Source organism: Aricia agestis, chromosome 9, assembly GCF_905147365.1.
Source record: "Aricia agestis chromosome 9, ilAriAges1.1, whole genome shotgun sequence".
In the NCBI taxonomy this organism is placed as follows: domain Eukaryota; kingdom Metazoa; phylum Arthropoda; class Insecta; order Lepidoptera; family Lycaenidae; genus Aricia; species Aricia agestis.
The window spans coordinates 106,389-121,789 of record NC_056414.1 but is presented as its reverse complement, the minus strand read 5'-3'; the positions used below and the strand labels follow the sequence as shown (position 1 = coordinate 121,789).

Sequence of the window (15,401 nt, the reverse complement as noted above, 5' to 3'; positions counted from 1 at the left end):
AGTCAATATGCAAAGATAATTAAACCTAGTTAATAATATTATAATTTCACCTGCTTTGAAGAGTAACACCGACACCACACCCACTACCAACATCAATTACATTTCAGTCCAATTACGACCTGTGGAATGATTTTGATTTTTAATGCAAGTTACAAAACAGATACTTAAAAAACAAACAAACTAAATACAATTAATATACTCGTCTCACATAATATAATGTTGGAAGTGAATGTAGCTTAATTGGTTGTCTAGTATTTTATATAGCTTTCAAATCTTCTGGAAGATCATTTTTAGGGTGTTTGTTTTCAAAATGTTGTTTATAAGTCTTTGGGTCCGGCATTTGGGCCTGAAAAATAGAGGATTATTAGTTGCTTCATATTGTGTTATTTCCAAACAACACACACAGCTATTAATAACTAGCTGTTGCCCGCGACTTCGTCCGCGTGGACTTCAGTTTATAGCGCGATGTCAACAAAATTAGTGTCAAAAGCTTTTATAAAAAAAACCCTGGTACCCCTTAAATCAAAACAGCTGTGCAGTGTGCACATAATATTTAATTTTTTAAAATTAAACTTTATATATTATGCCAAATTTTAAAGCTTATTTAGCCCCCCAATTACACAACTTTACCCATAAACTATTTATCATTGATAGGTTTAAGGTTACGTCACTGCACAGAGAAAGTACTGAGTTATTTAATACCATACAATAGATATAACAATCGAAAAAAAATCGATACTAAAATGTACAATGATACCACCTCTTATAGAAAGATGTTGGGCAAGCGTTAGCGCGATGTAAGAGACGCACGGCGCCATCTAGTATGAATTTTTGGAACTAACTTAATTTGAACAAATTTTCGTATTTTCACCCCCTTACAACCCTTTTTTCCAGTAAAAAATTAGCCTATGTCCTTTCTCAGGCTTTAGACTATCTGTATACAAAATTTCATTACAATCGGTTCGGTAGTTTTGGCGTGAAAGCGAGACAGACAGACAGACAGAGATACTTTCGCATTTATAATATTAGTATAGATTACTAGAGATTGCCCAATGGTCGAAATTCGACCTTAGTTTCAATGACATTTGGACTACTACCTATATTTTGTAAAAATATTGTTTATCATTTTTTTTTCAACTCTTGTCTCTGGGACTTAGCTGATCTCAGACTGGCCGTGTAAGCCTTGTCTAATAGTATCTTAGATTCATTAAAAAAACTATAATCCATTTTCAATTTGTCAACTTGTTGTCAACAGACTTCAACCATAAATAAAGGAGTATAATTCGTATGTATAGGCTTGTCACTCAAAAATCTGTCATTTCTCATGTGTGTGTGTTGTAGTGTGTGTAATGTTTTATTTGTTAAAAAAATGTATGATAAAAGCATAATTTCAAAATAATATTAGTTCGATGCACTCCTTCACGATATAAACTATAACTGTGCAAAATTTCATGAACCTACGTTTCCCCATTTTTCGTAAAAAGGGTTACAAAGTTTTTCGTTCGCGTATTATTATTATGATATCTTGCACTTGATACATAACACAAATGTCAATAGAATCTATATTCTATACTAATATTATTCATTATTAGGGCGCATTTTCATTAGTCGTTAATTCGTACGGTATACGTCATACAGGGAGTCTATGACAACTAATGGCGAATTTTCATTGGTCGTGGCATGTGTTTCAGAAATCTCCCGCACCCCGCATGCGGTCTCTATCGACCAGTGAAAATGCGCCATTAAGGTATACAAACTATGTAAAATGTTAGTCAAACGCATCAGCGTTTGACTAACATTTTACATAGTTTGTCCTAGAGTATATTATATATTTACACCAGAGAGTATTTATATTTTACTATAGAGATACACCACTTGGATAAAGGGGATAGGCAAATTTTTCGCTGGAAAATGTACTGTTCTCTGTAGAATTTCTCATTTACACATGAGTAGACATCGGATTATATGGATTTGCATACTTTGCATATGCAACAATATCTTTCTAGAATCAAAATTTTTCTTTGTAGTTGACAACATTAGTAAAAAATTTGTTTTTACTAATGTTTTTTTATTAAACTTCCATGGGCATTAAGATTGCAATCGGAAAATGTACGGTGCATCCCTATTCAGTCGATATTTGCGCTTGCGTTCGAACGAGAGTGCTTGTCTGGATAATGGATATGGATCGCGAAAAAATTATTCTCTTGTTGTTACCAAGACGAAGATTGAAAAAGAATCATTAAATATTTTTTGAAGTCGGTTAAAAAGAAACCGAGGAAATTTTATCTATTACTTATTATAGATAAAATTTCCTCGGTATACATGACAATATTTGCATTACGCGACTTTGATATGTATTTTCATATTATGCCTCGTTTAAGTTTGGACACAAATTTTGTTCGGAAGTTTCACCAGAATAGGGGCGCGCGGTGCACCGTACACGGCACCGTGTCACGGTGCGGCGCCGTACCGTATCACGGTGGCGGCGTCGTGCCGTAACACGGTGGCGGCGCCGTGCCGTGTCTGATGGAAACGCAGCCTTAATTATAAGTGACAGAGGCCAGTGATCGTGTCAGAGGCCAAGACTCAATTTGGGTCGCTGCGCCGCAGTAACTAACTAATTATAAGTGACTTTTGATTGTGCATATTTCGGCAATTTGATCGTGCATATAATTCGATATCTACACATGAGGCACTATGTATCTATATTCTAGACATCTATTCTAATCTATACTAATATTATAAATGCGAAAGTATCTCTGTCTGTCTCGCTTTCACGCCAAAACTACTGAACCGATTGTAATGAAATTTTGTACACAGATAGTCTAAAGCCTGAGAAAGGACATAGGCTACTTTTTTTACTGGAGAAAGGGGTTGTAAGGGGGTGTTTATGCGTAAATTTAGATGGCGCCAAGAGTCGCCTAGATCGCGCTATCGCTTGCTCATACGTATTTCTATAAGAGGTACCACCATGTTGAGTTACAATTTTTCGATTCTTTCGATTGTTATACACGAACTCACCTACCAACATAGATATCAGAAAGGGAAATAATAAAACGAGCGAAAAAAAAAATACTTTGCGACTGATGATGAACATACTGTTTTAATAACATGAGCGGCATTAATTTGACTAAGCGAAGAATAAACTAAACTAACGACTAATATTGATTTATAATAAAATCCAGAACGAGCTTACAAAATGTGGATTGCGATTAATCTATTTCAGATATTAAAATTCTATCTGAGCGACTGTATTACTAAGTGAGCGACTGGAAATACATAGCGGGCAACTTCAATATTAAATATAGATTAAATTTTTCTAAGTGAGCTTATTTATTACGAGCTACTAAAAAGTTCACTTTGAGCAAACTTTTGTGAACTGCTTAATTAATTATTAACGATAATTGGTTACTGATATTCTATTTTAGGCTTTATAACTACATATTGTTAAATGCGTGAAAATTCGAATGGGGCGGGGCGACGAATCGTTGCAGAAAGGTGAGGCCCGTGAGTTGGGCTGCGGACCAATACTACTTTTTTGGGTTAGGTTAGATGACGGCTAAGGCGGCCGGGAGCGTAGCGCAGAGTAGTTCCCGGCCGGCCGTGGTTATTTATTGTGAACCACCCAGAAGTAGGAGCCCCGCGTAGCGGAGCTTCGTCGACTCATAATTGAAGCCAGTTGTTTTTTTTTTGGTATAGGTCGCTATTCAAATTTTTACCCATTTCTTTGACGTTCCGTTAAGGATTATAATTTGTGTAATTTATTAATGATTGTTATATAAACGAGGTAACCCCCCCCCTCCTTTCCTCCCCTCCCCCCTAAATCATTTGGCATGATTCTAAACTTATAAGTTCCTACAAATAGAACAATACATATTTTGGGATCATCAAATCAAAGTATGAAATCCTTTCTATCTCTGTTAGCTACCACTTTTTTCACATATAAAATTGTTGTTCCTCTTATCCAAATGAAGCTACTCGAAGTGGTGGAAAGTGGTGGAAAGTGGAAAGTGGTGGAAAGGTGCGAAAAATCGACATAATAAAATAACAAAAAAAGGATATGGGCGAACAGTCCATAGACGGCCCCAATTTTATAATAAAAAAAATGAAGCTACTCAAAAAATTTGCTTGATAGTAATAAAAAAAAATGTTCTAGGGATCCCTGATTAAAAGTGTTTCATCAAATAGTTATTTCATATTCATTTTTTTTTTGTTTTAGGCCGGCCGCACATTGTCCGAATTCTGATCAGAAACAGTTGAATTTCGCCGGACCGCCACCCCGCACACTATCCGAAATATCCTTCCAGAGAGTTCGAGCTCACTCGGCTCAGTACAAAATGTAAAAGACAGCGCGGACATTCAACTGTTTCTGATCAGAAATTTCGGACAATGTGCGGCCAGGCATAATGTGAGCTCATTATACTCTGCTCATTAAAGTATTTCCAAAGTGATTTTTGTATTCGAAAAACTTTATTTAAGATAAAATGCCCGCTCAGTATAAAAAATACATTTGCCAAAAATTTAAAAAAATGCAGGACGTTATGTTCACACTCAAACAGATATTAGGTCGCTCAAATATTATGTCGCTGCTCATTTTGAATTTTAAATAACTCAAATAAAGAATTTGTAAGTTGCTGTTCTGTTAATTTCTCGTCACTCACAATCAGTCGCTCAAATAGTAATTCAAAATTCTATAACCCAAATTTAGTAATTTTGACACTTAAAACTGTAATTTACAGTCACTCGATTAAATACTACCCTATCAGAAAGAACAGCCTACCAATAATAAATACTAAATAGTTTATGGGTAAAGCTAAAGTTGTGTAATAAACTAGTTTTGGCGCAACGGAGTTGCGGGCGTCATCTAGTTTGGTATAAAAAAGTTTAATTAAAAAAAAAAAAATATTATGTGCACTTGCACACTGCTGTTTTGGGTATTTTGATTTAAGGGGTACCAGGGTTTTAAAAAGCATTTGACAGCAAGTTTGTTGACACCGCGCGCTATAAACTGAAGTCCACGCGGACGAAATCGCGGGCAACAGCTAGTATATTATAAAACAAAGTCGCTTTTTTCCCTCATGTCCCTTTGTTCCCTTTAATCTTTAAAACTATGTAACGGATTTTGACGATTCTTTCAGTGTAGCCCATTTATCGAGGAAGGCTATAGGCTATATTTTATCACGCTAATACTAATAGGAGTGAAGAAATAGAGGAAAATGTGGAAAAAACGGGTAAAATTATTTGAAAGGGCTAACTTGAATGCACTAATCTCATGAACTACTGATCCGATTTAAAAAATTATTTCAGTGTTAGATAGCCCATTTATTGAGGAAGGCTATAGGCTATATTTAATCATGCTAAGACTAATAGGAAAATGTGGAAAAAACGGGGGAAATTATTTGGAAGGGCTTATCTCGCAAACTACTGAAGCAATATGTATGTTATTTGGCACAGATAAGAAGTAGACCATGTGAAGGATCACAAGCTATCGATTTTAATCTTTTTTTTCAGTGGCTATATATTTTATACCCATGCGACGACGGGGCGGGTCGCTAGTAATGTGTATATTATGTCTAATTAAATTAAAACATAAGATTTATATACCTTGCAAACAACACACACATGCACAAGTGCTTTCTGGGCTGCTTTTTTCTGTTCAGTAGCACTATGGCCTTGCTGCTTCTTAAGTTTGGACTGCTTTTCCGCTGCTTTAGCCTGTGATTGGATTTTTTGATGACCACGAGCCATTCTATGAAAAACAGTAAATCATGAGTGATTTTGATAGGCAAAGTGTGCATGCAATCTGGTTTTCTCACATTGTTGATTATGATATTTTATGCTTAATAAATATATCAATTTATAACTATATAATAGTGTTCTAATAATACTAATTCACACTATAACAAATCTATATACAGGGTGTAACAAAAACAAGTGACTATTACAGTGAACTCTCTACAAGGAATACGTATACACCCTAAAGTATTATCACTTATTTTTGTTACACACTGTGATTGATGACAAATGGATTTTCAAATGTGTTAGTCGCGCTAAAACTCGAAAACAGCTGAACGGATTGGGCTGATTTTGGTCCTTAAATATTCGTAGAAGTCCAGGGAAGGTTTTTAAGTGACACAAAGTTCCGGGACAGCTAGTTCCGGGACAGCTAGTTATATTAATAAATTATTTTAATATAAAAAAATTGATATACAAATATAAGTAACTACTATAAATAATTACACCATGGTGAAGCTTGTACGCATGCTTTGTTTATTCAAAATGAATGATGAATTGTTTTATAATAATATTAATTGATAAAATATTGTTTTTTAATGTTCCAAATTGATCACTTTTAGTAGGTACCTACCTAATCTAAAATTTATACGTGTCGCGTACGGTAAACCTTATACTTATTCTACTAAATTTGACTGCATACTCAATTGCTTGGAACCAATGCAATGTTATTTAATAATATAATTATCATTTAAGATATAATTAATTTAAGATATAAATAATATTAGCACATGCTATGGTGTAACTGCGGTGGTATCCTTTTATAGAAAGTTCTAGTATTTGAATACATCAACTTGTCTAATTACTTACATGTCTCAAATTAGAGAAATTGAAGCAAATAAAAAAGAAACAAATAATTTTTGTACGATTTCCCACACACGATTATTTCGCAAAAAGTTATGCTTGAGTAGCTACTTTGCCTGTGTTCTAAAACTTAACAGACGTAACAGTATTGAGCAGCATGCGATTTGACGAGATGTGATTGGCTGCCGATACGTCAAATTACCTGGGCCAGTATACTGCTAGGTACCTAACATTTGTCCGTCTGACAAAATATGAAGTTGACAATTAGGTTGGGTTGCACCATTTTTTTTTTTAATTTATTGGGAGCTGGAAACGAGTCCTTTGCTCCAAAAAAATACAATAATAATACAAAATACAACAGATAAAAAAAAGGAATGTCTTTCTTCTATGTTGGTTCTCACCATAGACTTAATATATGTTCACACTAAGCACTATTTACAAAAAAAAAAACAAAACTCTACGGTACCTATTTACAATTTAAACTTTTTCCATCGTTGAGCATATATAACGGTATAAACATTTGAAGAAATTGTAATTAGACAGTAAATCTTCTGGGCGGCGGGGTACACTTATATCTTCATCTTTACAAATTTTATCTATTTCAGAGCAGAGTAAAATTCTGTCCAGACCTATAAGTGCTTTGCAATCAAAGATTATATGTTTGAGGTCAGCATCATTTTCTAAGCATTTGGGGCATTTTGCATCATCTAAAATTCTTAATTTATGGAGGTGGGAGGGGACCAAGCAATGTCCAAATTACAAATCTCATCCTTGTTATTACTGATGTGAATTTTCTTGATTCAGACTGTATAGTGTTATACCAATGGGATTGAAAAATCTTTCTTTATGTCACTGTACCATTTGCCCTTTTTTTTTTTTAATCTTTATTACAAAGCAATTGCTTCCTTAGATAAAGGAGCAGACAAAAATGGAAAGAATACACTTACATCACAAACGTTTATATCTAAGTTAAAGAATATAATATCTTGTCTAGCTACTTCGTTCCAGACACATTCCATCAGTATATGCTGGACGTCCTCAAACTTATCACACTCTAAACATTTAGGTGATGCCACTTTGCGCATTAAAAATGCAAATATATTTAATGGAATGTGTCCAGATCGTAACCTTAAAGCTATTGACGTATATTGTCTGTTCAAAGAACCTTCAAACCAGGGAATTTTAAGCGGAGTCGATTGGATAACTTTATACCATATGCCACGGACGTAAAATATGCCTTTTGTAAGGGACGTTGTTTCAAAATATTCCTTCCAAGTTTTATATGAAAGCTGTTTCACAATAGAAATGTAATTAGTGTAGTGGGGAAAATTTTCACAAATGAGTCCATCATTTATTGCTTCTTTAGCTAAAATGTCTACCTTCTCATTCCCTACAAGACCTATGTGCGAGGGAATCCATTGTATCAATATTATTTTGTTTTGTTCTTTGTATCTCATCAACAAATCTAAAATTTGGTAGGCTATCGCTGTACCTCGAAAATTCGAGGTGCAGCGAGCCAAGTGCTGCAATGCACTTCGGGAGTCACTAAAAATAACAAACTTTTCAAAATTTATTGATTCTATATAGCACAGGGCTTTGTGAATTCCAACTAACTCGGCCTCCATAATACAATGTGATTTATGTAGTTTCAATTTGAATGAGGTGTCGGCATGAACATCAAAAATTACAGCACCTACTCCCGAAGAGTCTTTAGAACCATCGCAATAGATCTTGTAGAAATCGAGAAACTGGTTTGAGAGTAAATCTAAACATTTCTGTTTCAAATGGGCAACAATAATATCTTTTTTAGGTTGATTAATATTGCTTATGTTTGTAATAATATTTGAAGAAATGTCCATACTAGTAATCCAAGAACTAAGATTAAACATTTCTAAACGACTAACACTCGTAACGTAACATTCTTTAATCTCTTCAAATACAGATGCTAATAGCGGTTTCTTTTTACGAGACCAGTAGTGACCAAGGAAGGCTTCTTGAAGTTTTATTAAAATTTCACAGTTATAATTACCATCTAAATATTTCAATTTTAACAGAAACTTCCCAGCCAAAAAGATTCTTCGAACAAACAAAGGGGGAATGGCTAAATCGCTCTCCATTACGTGGATAGGAGTACTTTTAATATAATGACCTATATTTCTCAGACTTTGGTTTTACAACTTATCTAATTTATAGAGTACTGATTTAGCGCTGTAGTCATAAAGAAAACTTGCGTAATCAATTCGACTACGTACCAAACTTAAATAAAGTCTACGTAAATGTAGTTGATGTATACCCCAATTTGAACCAGCCAAGACCTTCATAATATTAATGAATTTTGAGGCTTTGACATAAATCTCATTTATATGTTTTTTCCACGAGAGAGAGCTATCCAGCCAAACCCCTAAATATTTTACAGAATCGACTTTATTTAACAATTGACCATTCAACATAATTTCAGCTACTTCTTTACCACCTCTTTTAAATAAACATACCTTAGTTTTTTCATTTGATATTGATAAACCTATCCTATCGGTAGCAATTTTAAAACGATCTATAGCAAGTTGAAGTTCCGATACACTGTCACTTAGAATTCTATTGGTAGTAAAAATAACAAAATCATCAACGTATTGAGAAAAAAAAACTCTTGGAATATTATTACAAATTTCAGAGATAGCAACATTAAATAAGAGAGGAGCCAATGGATCGCCCTGTAAAATTCCTTTACTAGTAAGTCTAGAGATCAATTTATTATTTAAAACAATTACTAAATTCCGATCTTTCAAATAATTGAAAATGTATCTACAAAGTAAAGATCCAACACCCAAGGAGTCCAAAATTTTAACTAAATAATTGATATCTACATTATTATAGGCATTTTCAATATCAATAAAACAAGCCAAAGTAGAACATTTTTTAGTAAAACCAATCTGTATACGAGAAATTAATCTAAAAAGAGCATCAGGACATGAACGACTTTTTCTAAATCCTATAGTTTCACGGGAAAAATAATTATTTTTTTCAAAGAACCACTCTAAGCGATATACCAGAATAGTATGGAAAGTTTTACAGATACAAGACATAAGTGCAATAGGTCTAAAAACTGAATGATTATTAGCTTTAGGAATGGGAACAATTTTTACTTCTTTCCATTGATATGGAACAAAACCGAAATTTAGACAAAGATTATATATTTTAACTAAATGAACCTTACCAATCAGAGGAAGGTTCTTAATAAAAGAGAAGATTACGTTATCTATTCCTGGAGCAGAATCTTTTGATTTAATGCAGTTATTTAATTCATGAAGAGAAATAGATGTTTGAATTGGTGAAAATATAGGTGAAAATTCAGGAATATCAGGAGATACATAGTCTGGTGCTAAATTTTGTAAAATCATATTTGTGTTATCTGAGTCAGGATATGCTGATCTAGAATTATAGCCTTTTAACCATTTTAGTTGATTCCACATATTACTGACTGAAGTAGATCCATCTATAGAGTTACAGATTTTTTTTCATGAATCTATTTTTGCATTGCGAATCATTTTCTGAGCCTTTGATATTTTACACTTCAGCAATTCATAATTTTGGGGAGTAGGATTTCTTCTGAAATTTTTAAGTGCTAGTCTACGTTCAGCAACTGCTTGCGAAAGTTGTGCGTTCCAAAAATTAGAAATTTTGGAGAAAATTTTTGGCTAGAATTATTATAAACTTTAATAAAAGGAATATTTTTATCAGCAGCTTCATTTATAATACCCAAAAACCAGTTATATGCTTCTTGAGGTTCGTTCGGCATCACCGAATTTTTAATGGAATTTTCAATATGATCTGAGTAAGCGTTCCAATCAGCATTTTTAATATTGCGTTTCTTAGAAAAGTGGGGATCAAACTGTATAGATGTACAAAATTTTATTACACAATGATCACTTCCAAGAGTTTCTTTAGAAACTTGCCATATGAACCTAAGAGATATATCAGTCGAAACCATAGTAATATCTGGAGCAGATTCTTGAAGTCTGCCACTTACAATTTTTATTCTAGTAGAAGATCCATCATTTAAAGTGCAAAAGTTACTACCAGTAAGTGCATCAAAAATTTGAACTCTTCGAGTATCGGAGCGATTAGACCAATTAGGGTGGTGACCATTGAAGTCTCCTGCTAATATGGTGTTACATCGAAATTCATAAAATATCTCTTCCCAATCATTTTGATTCGTGCGTGCAGGAGGACAGTAAACAGACACAACATTTTTACGTGAACAATTTCAATATTTGTATTACTAAGTTGTAGGTAACACTGTTGAGCTTTTACAGAATAATGCGTTAAAATTGCTACACCTCCGTAAGAGTCATGCCTGTCTTTACGGTATATGTTGTAACCTGAAATTCTAAATTCACTATTAGGTGCAAGCCACGTTTCACTCAAAATTGCTATATGATTTTTTTCCTTATTTAAAAATTGCTCTAGACAGGACTTTTTCAATCGAAGGCTTTGAGCGTTCCATTGGATAAGGTTTACATAGTTAATTTTAATTGCAGTGCTATCCATTAAATAAATTAAATATTGTTTCGATAGCATTTAAATCCGAAAAATATGAGCTTACAAAATTTAAAAACCACTGAAATAAAAGTTTAGCTACCAATTTAAATTTAGTCTCAAAAGAATCCTCCTTCTTCAAAATAATGCACTTCAGCTTAAATAACAGATCTTTAAATGAGTTTTTCTTCTTTTGTTTAGTTAACTGTTCAGCCTCTCCGCTAGTTTCTGACAAATTATCCGTAGATGATAATATGTTTTGTTGTCTTAATGTGATGAAATCTTCATCAATCTCCTCGTTTAATTTCTTCTTCTTTTTTCTTAATGTAGATTTCTTTAAATTGCATTCGTTTTGTAAGCTTTTTCCTGGTTGAGACTTTGTAACTTCCGCATATGTATGAATAAAATCAGATTGAGTAGGTATATCCAGTGTGGGGATTTGAAGCATATCATTAACAAAATCTCGGAGACTTCACGATTAAAAACAAAACTGGCTAGAATATACAAAAAAAAAAAAACATAGGAACACAGCTCAAGCCTTGCTTTAATTCTTAATGAAAAAAATACTTAAATCGGTTAAGTTTTGGAAAAGGAATCAGCGGACAACAAATTGAAGTTTTACTGTTCTTTTATTAGAACGTTTGTCGTGTTGTCTCTATCGCGCTCTGCAGTGGGAGACTTAAGATTGGTGAGACAGCAATACATTTTCAAATACCTATTTTCAATTTCTCTCGCCCCTGGTGTATCCTCTTAACCGGAAAAATTAACAGATGTCGTATGAGAATAAGGGGTGTTTGGACGCCATATTTAACTTTACCCACGCCTCTGGTGCAACCCAGTCTAACTTTAACTATAACTGTAACACAATAGACATAACGACCAGTAGTTCGACTGCAAAGAAACGGACAGGTTTCAATATCTGTCAAATTCGTCGGGTTTCACTAGGATTATGAACGGAATGTGCCTTGCGCTGGCTGATATAATTCATTTTTAAATATTTAAAATAAAGTTTTCAAAATTGGATTCTGCCAATTTTAATCGCATGTGCCAAAACACAAACAACAATACGACCAAAGAGGAACACGTCCAGCGAATTTGTCATAGTTTTAAATTCGTAGGTAACAAGTTAACAACCCTAGCGACGATTTTCGTCATAATACGTCAAATTTAAAAATTTCAACATCAGTTCTAAGTCAGCATACTCTATCGTTATGTCTACTCTGACTGTAACTTTAACTATGACTTTAACTACAATCAAGGCCGCCAGAATTGTCAAATAGTAACACAAAAGATTTTGTGTTACCGTTACACAAAAGTGACACAATTTTTGGATAAAGGTGGTTCATAATGGTGAAATAGTCCGTCAATAATGTCTAGGAGGCGAAACTTTTTTTTTAAGCAATGGCAACACTCTTTTGACATTTGTCCCTTTGTAAATATAAATAAATAAATAAATAAAAATTGTTTTATTTCTGAATAAATTTGAATCAAATATTTTCAGAATGTTAAACTACATGTTGCCTACCACCGGTTCGGGAACTAACCCGGCGAGAAGAACCGGCGTAAGAAACTCGCACGGGGCCACTTTTTAGTAAAAAAGTGGAAAATTTGTCTTTTAAAAAAATAAAATTTACAATGTAAATAACTTAATCTATACAATATGAATATTTGGAGATCATTGAAATGATAGGCAGATATTTAGAAATGAAACTACCACATCTTCAAAGCTCACTAAAATATAATATTTAAAAAATGCGTGTTCACAAAATCTACATCTAGCTGAATCCTTAATAATAATTTTCAACAATTTGTCAACCAACTGTCTTCCGTACATTTTTTTCCTCTCCAGCCTTAAAATATAATATAAGCAATAGTGTCATAGACTACAAACTAAAATTATCAGATTTAAATAACGATCATTAATATTAATTAAAATTAAGCTCACAGGTGCGACAGTGACACCACAAATACACAATGCATGTAAATAACTTAATCTATACAATATGAATACAAATGACATTAAATTTACAAAACAAAGATTTTCAATTTGCTTAAATTTAGTTTTACAATGTGAAAACTACATGTTACTGTGATTAATATTAATAATTAAAGTGAAAGACGTGTCATAGTGCTGAAAATTTGAAGATTTTCATTGAAGAAAAATAGTAATACGCGAAAATATCACTGACATTCTCGCGTCCACATTTCCGATTCTGATCGCACAATCGCCATAGTAGCAGGTAATTAAGGGTTTGTTTTATCAATTTTATTTGTTTATTTTATTGTATAATGCAATTCTAAGTAGCCGAGTAAGTATTATGTGGTATAATAAAACAACAATTTTACTTAAACCTTGTTTACGTAAACAATGAACTGTCAAAGAAATCTATCATATAACGCGCCTAACAATGATTGATACTTTGACTTAGGTGCTTTGCGTAATTATGTATCTTAGACGTAGGTACCTATATAAAATTCTCGTGTCACTGTGTATGTGCTTAACTCCTTTAACACTTTGATGCAGCGTAATATAATATAATTATTACGTTTTATGTTTACAGGTAGCAGAAAAAGCGTTTAACGAAATAACCGAAATGACTGGGAGAATTTATGCTATCATTTTGAAACACTGAAAATAAATACAAGGAGTGGGAATTAACCCTTTATTAAGATATCCTAAATTCAATATTGAAGAGCTGACTATTGAAGATGAAAGTGCCTCTTCACTATGACACCACTGCTGTAACTACATGGACCTAGAAAGTGGCGATGATTCTGTTTCCGGCTGAATTGTAGAATATTATTTGGATGATCATATTTTATTAAAATAACAAAACTCTGTTTTTCACATCTTATTTATTTTTTGTATTTTCTTAAATAAGTAGTTCCATAACAAAAAAGGAGTGAGCTTCTCTCAGCTCTCAATGGTCATCAAAGTAGCTCTGCAGCTCTCAGGGAGAGGGTACTTAAATAACAGGTGTTATAAATTCATAATAATATGTAGCACTAGTGACTAGATGTCCCGGTGAACTTCGTGTCACTTATAAACCTTCCCTGGACTTCCAGGAATATTTAAAGACTAAAAAGAAGCCACATCAGTTCAACCGTTTAATCGAGTTATTGCATTTTTTATATAATCCGTCAAGAAAGTGAATAAATTGAAAAGTGGCAACATCGTAGTGTCATTTCTTTTTATTGTTCCGTACCCAAAGTGTAAAAATCCGTCGGTCTGTCTCCAGGCTGTAACTCAAGAACGGTAATAGCTAGAAAGTTGAAATTATCACAGACTATGTATTTCTGTTGCCGCTGTAACAACAAATACTAAAAACAAAATAAATTAAATATTTAAGGGGGGCTCCGATACAAAAAACATAATTTTTCAAACATTTTTTGCTCGGTAACAATGATGACAACAAGTAGGCACTTGAAATTTTCACAAAGGCCATAATTATATGTGTTATTTAATAATTATTAATAATATTTAAATAAAATAAAAATTTAAGGGGGGCTCCCATACAAAAACACAATTTTGGCTGATTTTTGCTCTATAACGGTACGGAACCCTTCGTGCGCAAGTCCGACTCGCACTTGACCGATTATTTCTTAGATTGATTTGAAAGGGCTGACACTACGATGTTGCCACTTTTTAATTTCTTCACTTTCTTGACAGAGACAGACCATGACATATACAAAGATTATAATAGGTACTTTACATAGATTAAATTGTTTCTTGTAATGTCGTAAATTAAACACACAATATAACTACATCATAATTATTTCAAATTTTCTTAACTACATAATATATATAAATCATAATATTTACAACGTGTTTTTAAACTCTATTTAATATAAAGTATCAAAATCTTTTATAGTGACTGGATATAGTTTGGCCATAAGAGGCCACACCGGAAACAAGTGGCGACTCTATTAATGTCGTGACTTTTTTGACGGGCTATACAATTTTTATTTTTTTTAATTCTATAAGACCATTGAGGTACTATATACTGGAGAGAGCCTTATATCGGTGAATAAGCGTCAAAAGCGTGTAATGTTATGCCCTACTTACTAGGACATAACAAAGGAGTCGGTCGGCATATTTCATGTAATAAAAGTGTTAATAAAGGTTTTTAGTGAACATTTAATGCTAGATATTGTTGAGTTTTGTAGTTCCGCTAAATAATAAACCATAAGAATGGCCAAAGAATGCCTCAAACACGTGTATTAAACATTAAATACGTAAGTTTTGAACAACGTGTTTTGGGCTTTTCAAT

The 15,401-nt window shown here is 33.2% G+C and overlaps 1 protein-coding gene across 2 annotated transcripts; it reads right to left on the bottom strand.

The window, feature by feature from the left end:
- Positions 1-23: 23 nt before the first annotated feature.
- On the bottom strand, positions 24-6,723 carry LOC121730208 (zinc finger protein 706-like). Of its 2 annotated transcripts, XM_042119156.1 has the most exons (4): positions 6,604-6,723; positions 5,605-5,749; positions 209-346; positions 25-119 (listed from the first exon to the last, which is right to left on the bottom strand). In XM_042119156.1, exons 2-3 carry the CDS (start codon positions 5,746-5,748, stop codon positions 257-259), a joined length of 234 nt encoding a protein of 77 aa, XP_041975090.1. In that variant the 5' UTR covers position 5,749; positions 6,604-6,723; the 3' UTR covers positions 25-119; positions 209-256. The 2 variants fall into 2 exon arrangements, with proteins under 2 accessions (XP_041975089.1, XP_041975090.1); XM_042119155.1 differs by having other exon boundaries at positions 24-346.
- Between the last annotated feature and the right edge of the window lie 8,678 nt (positions 6,724-15,401).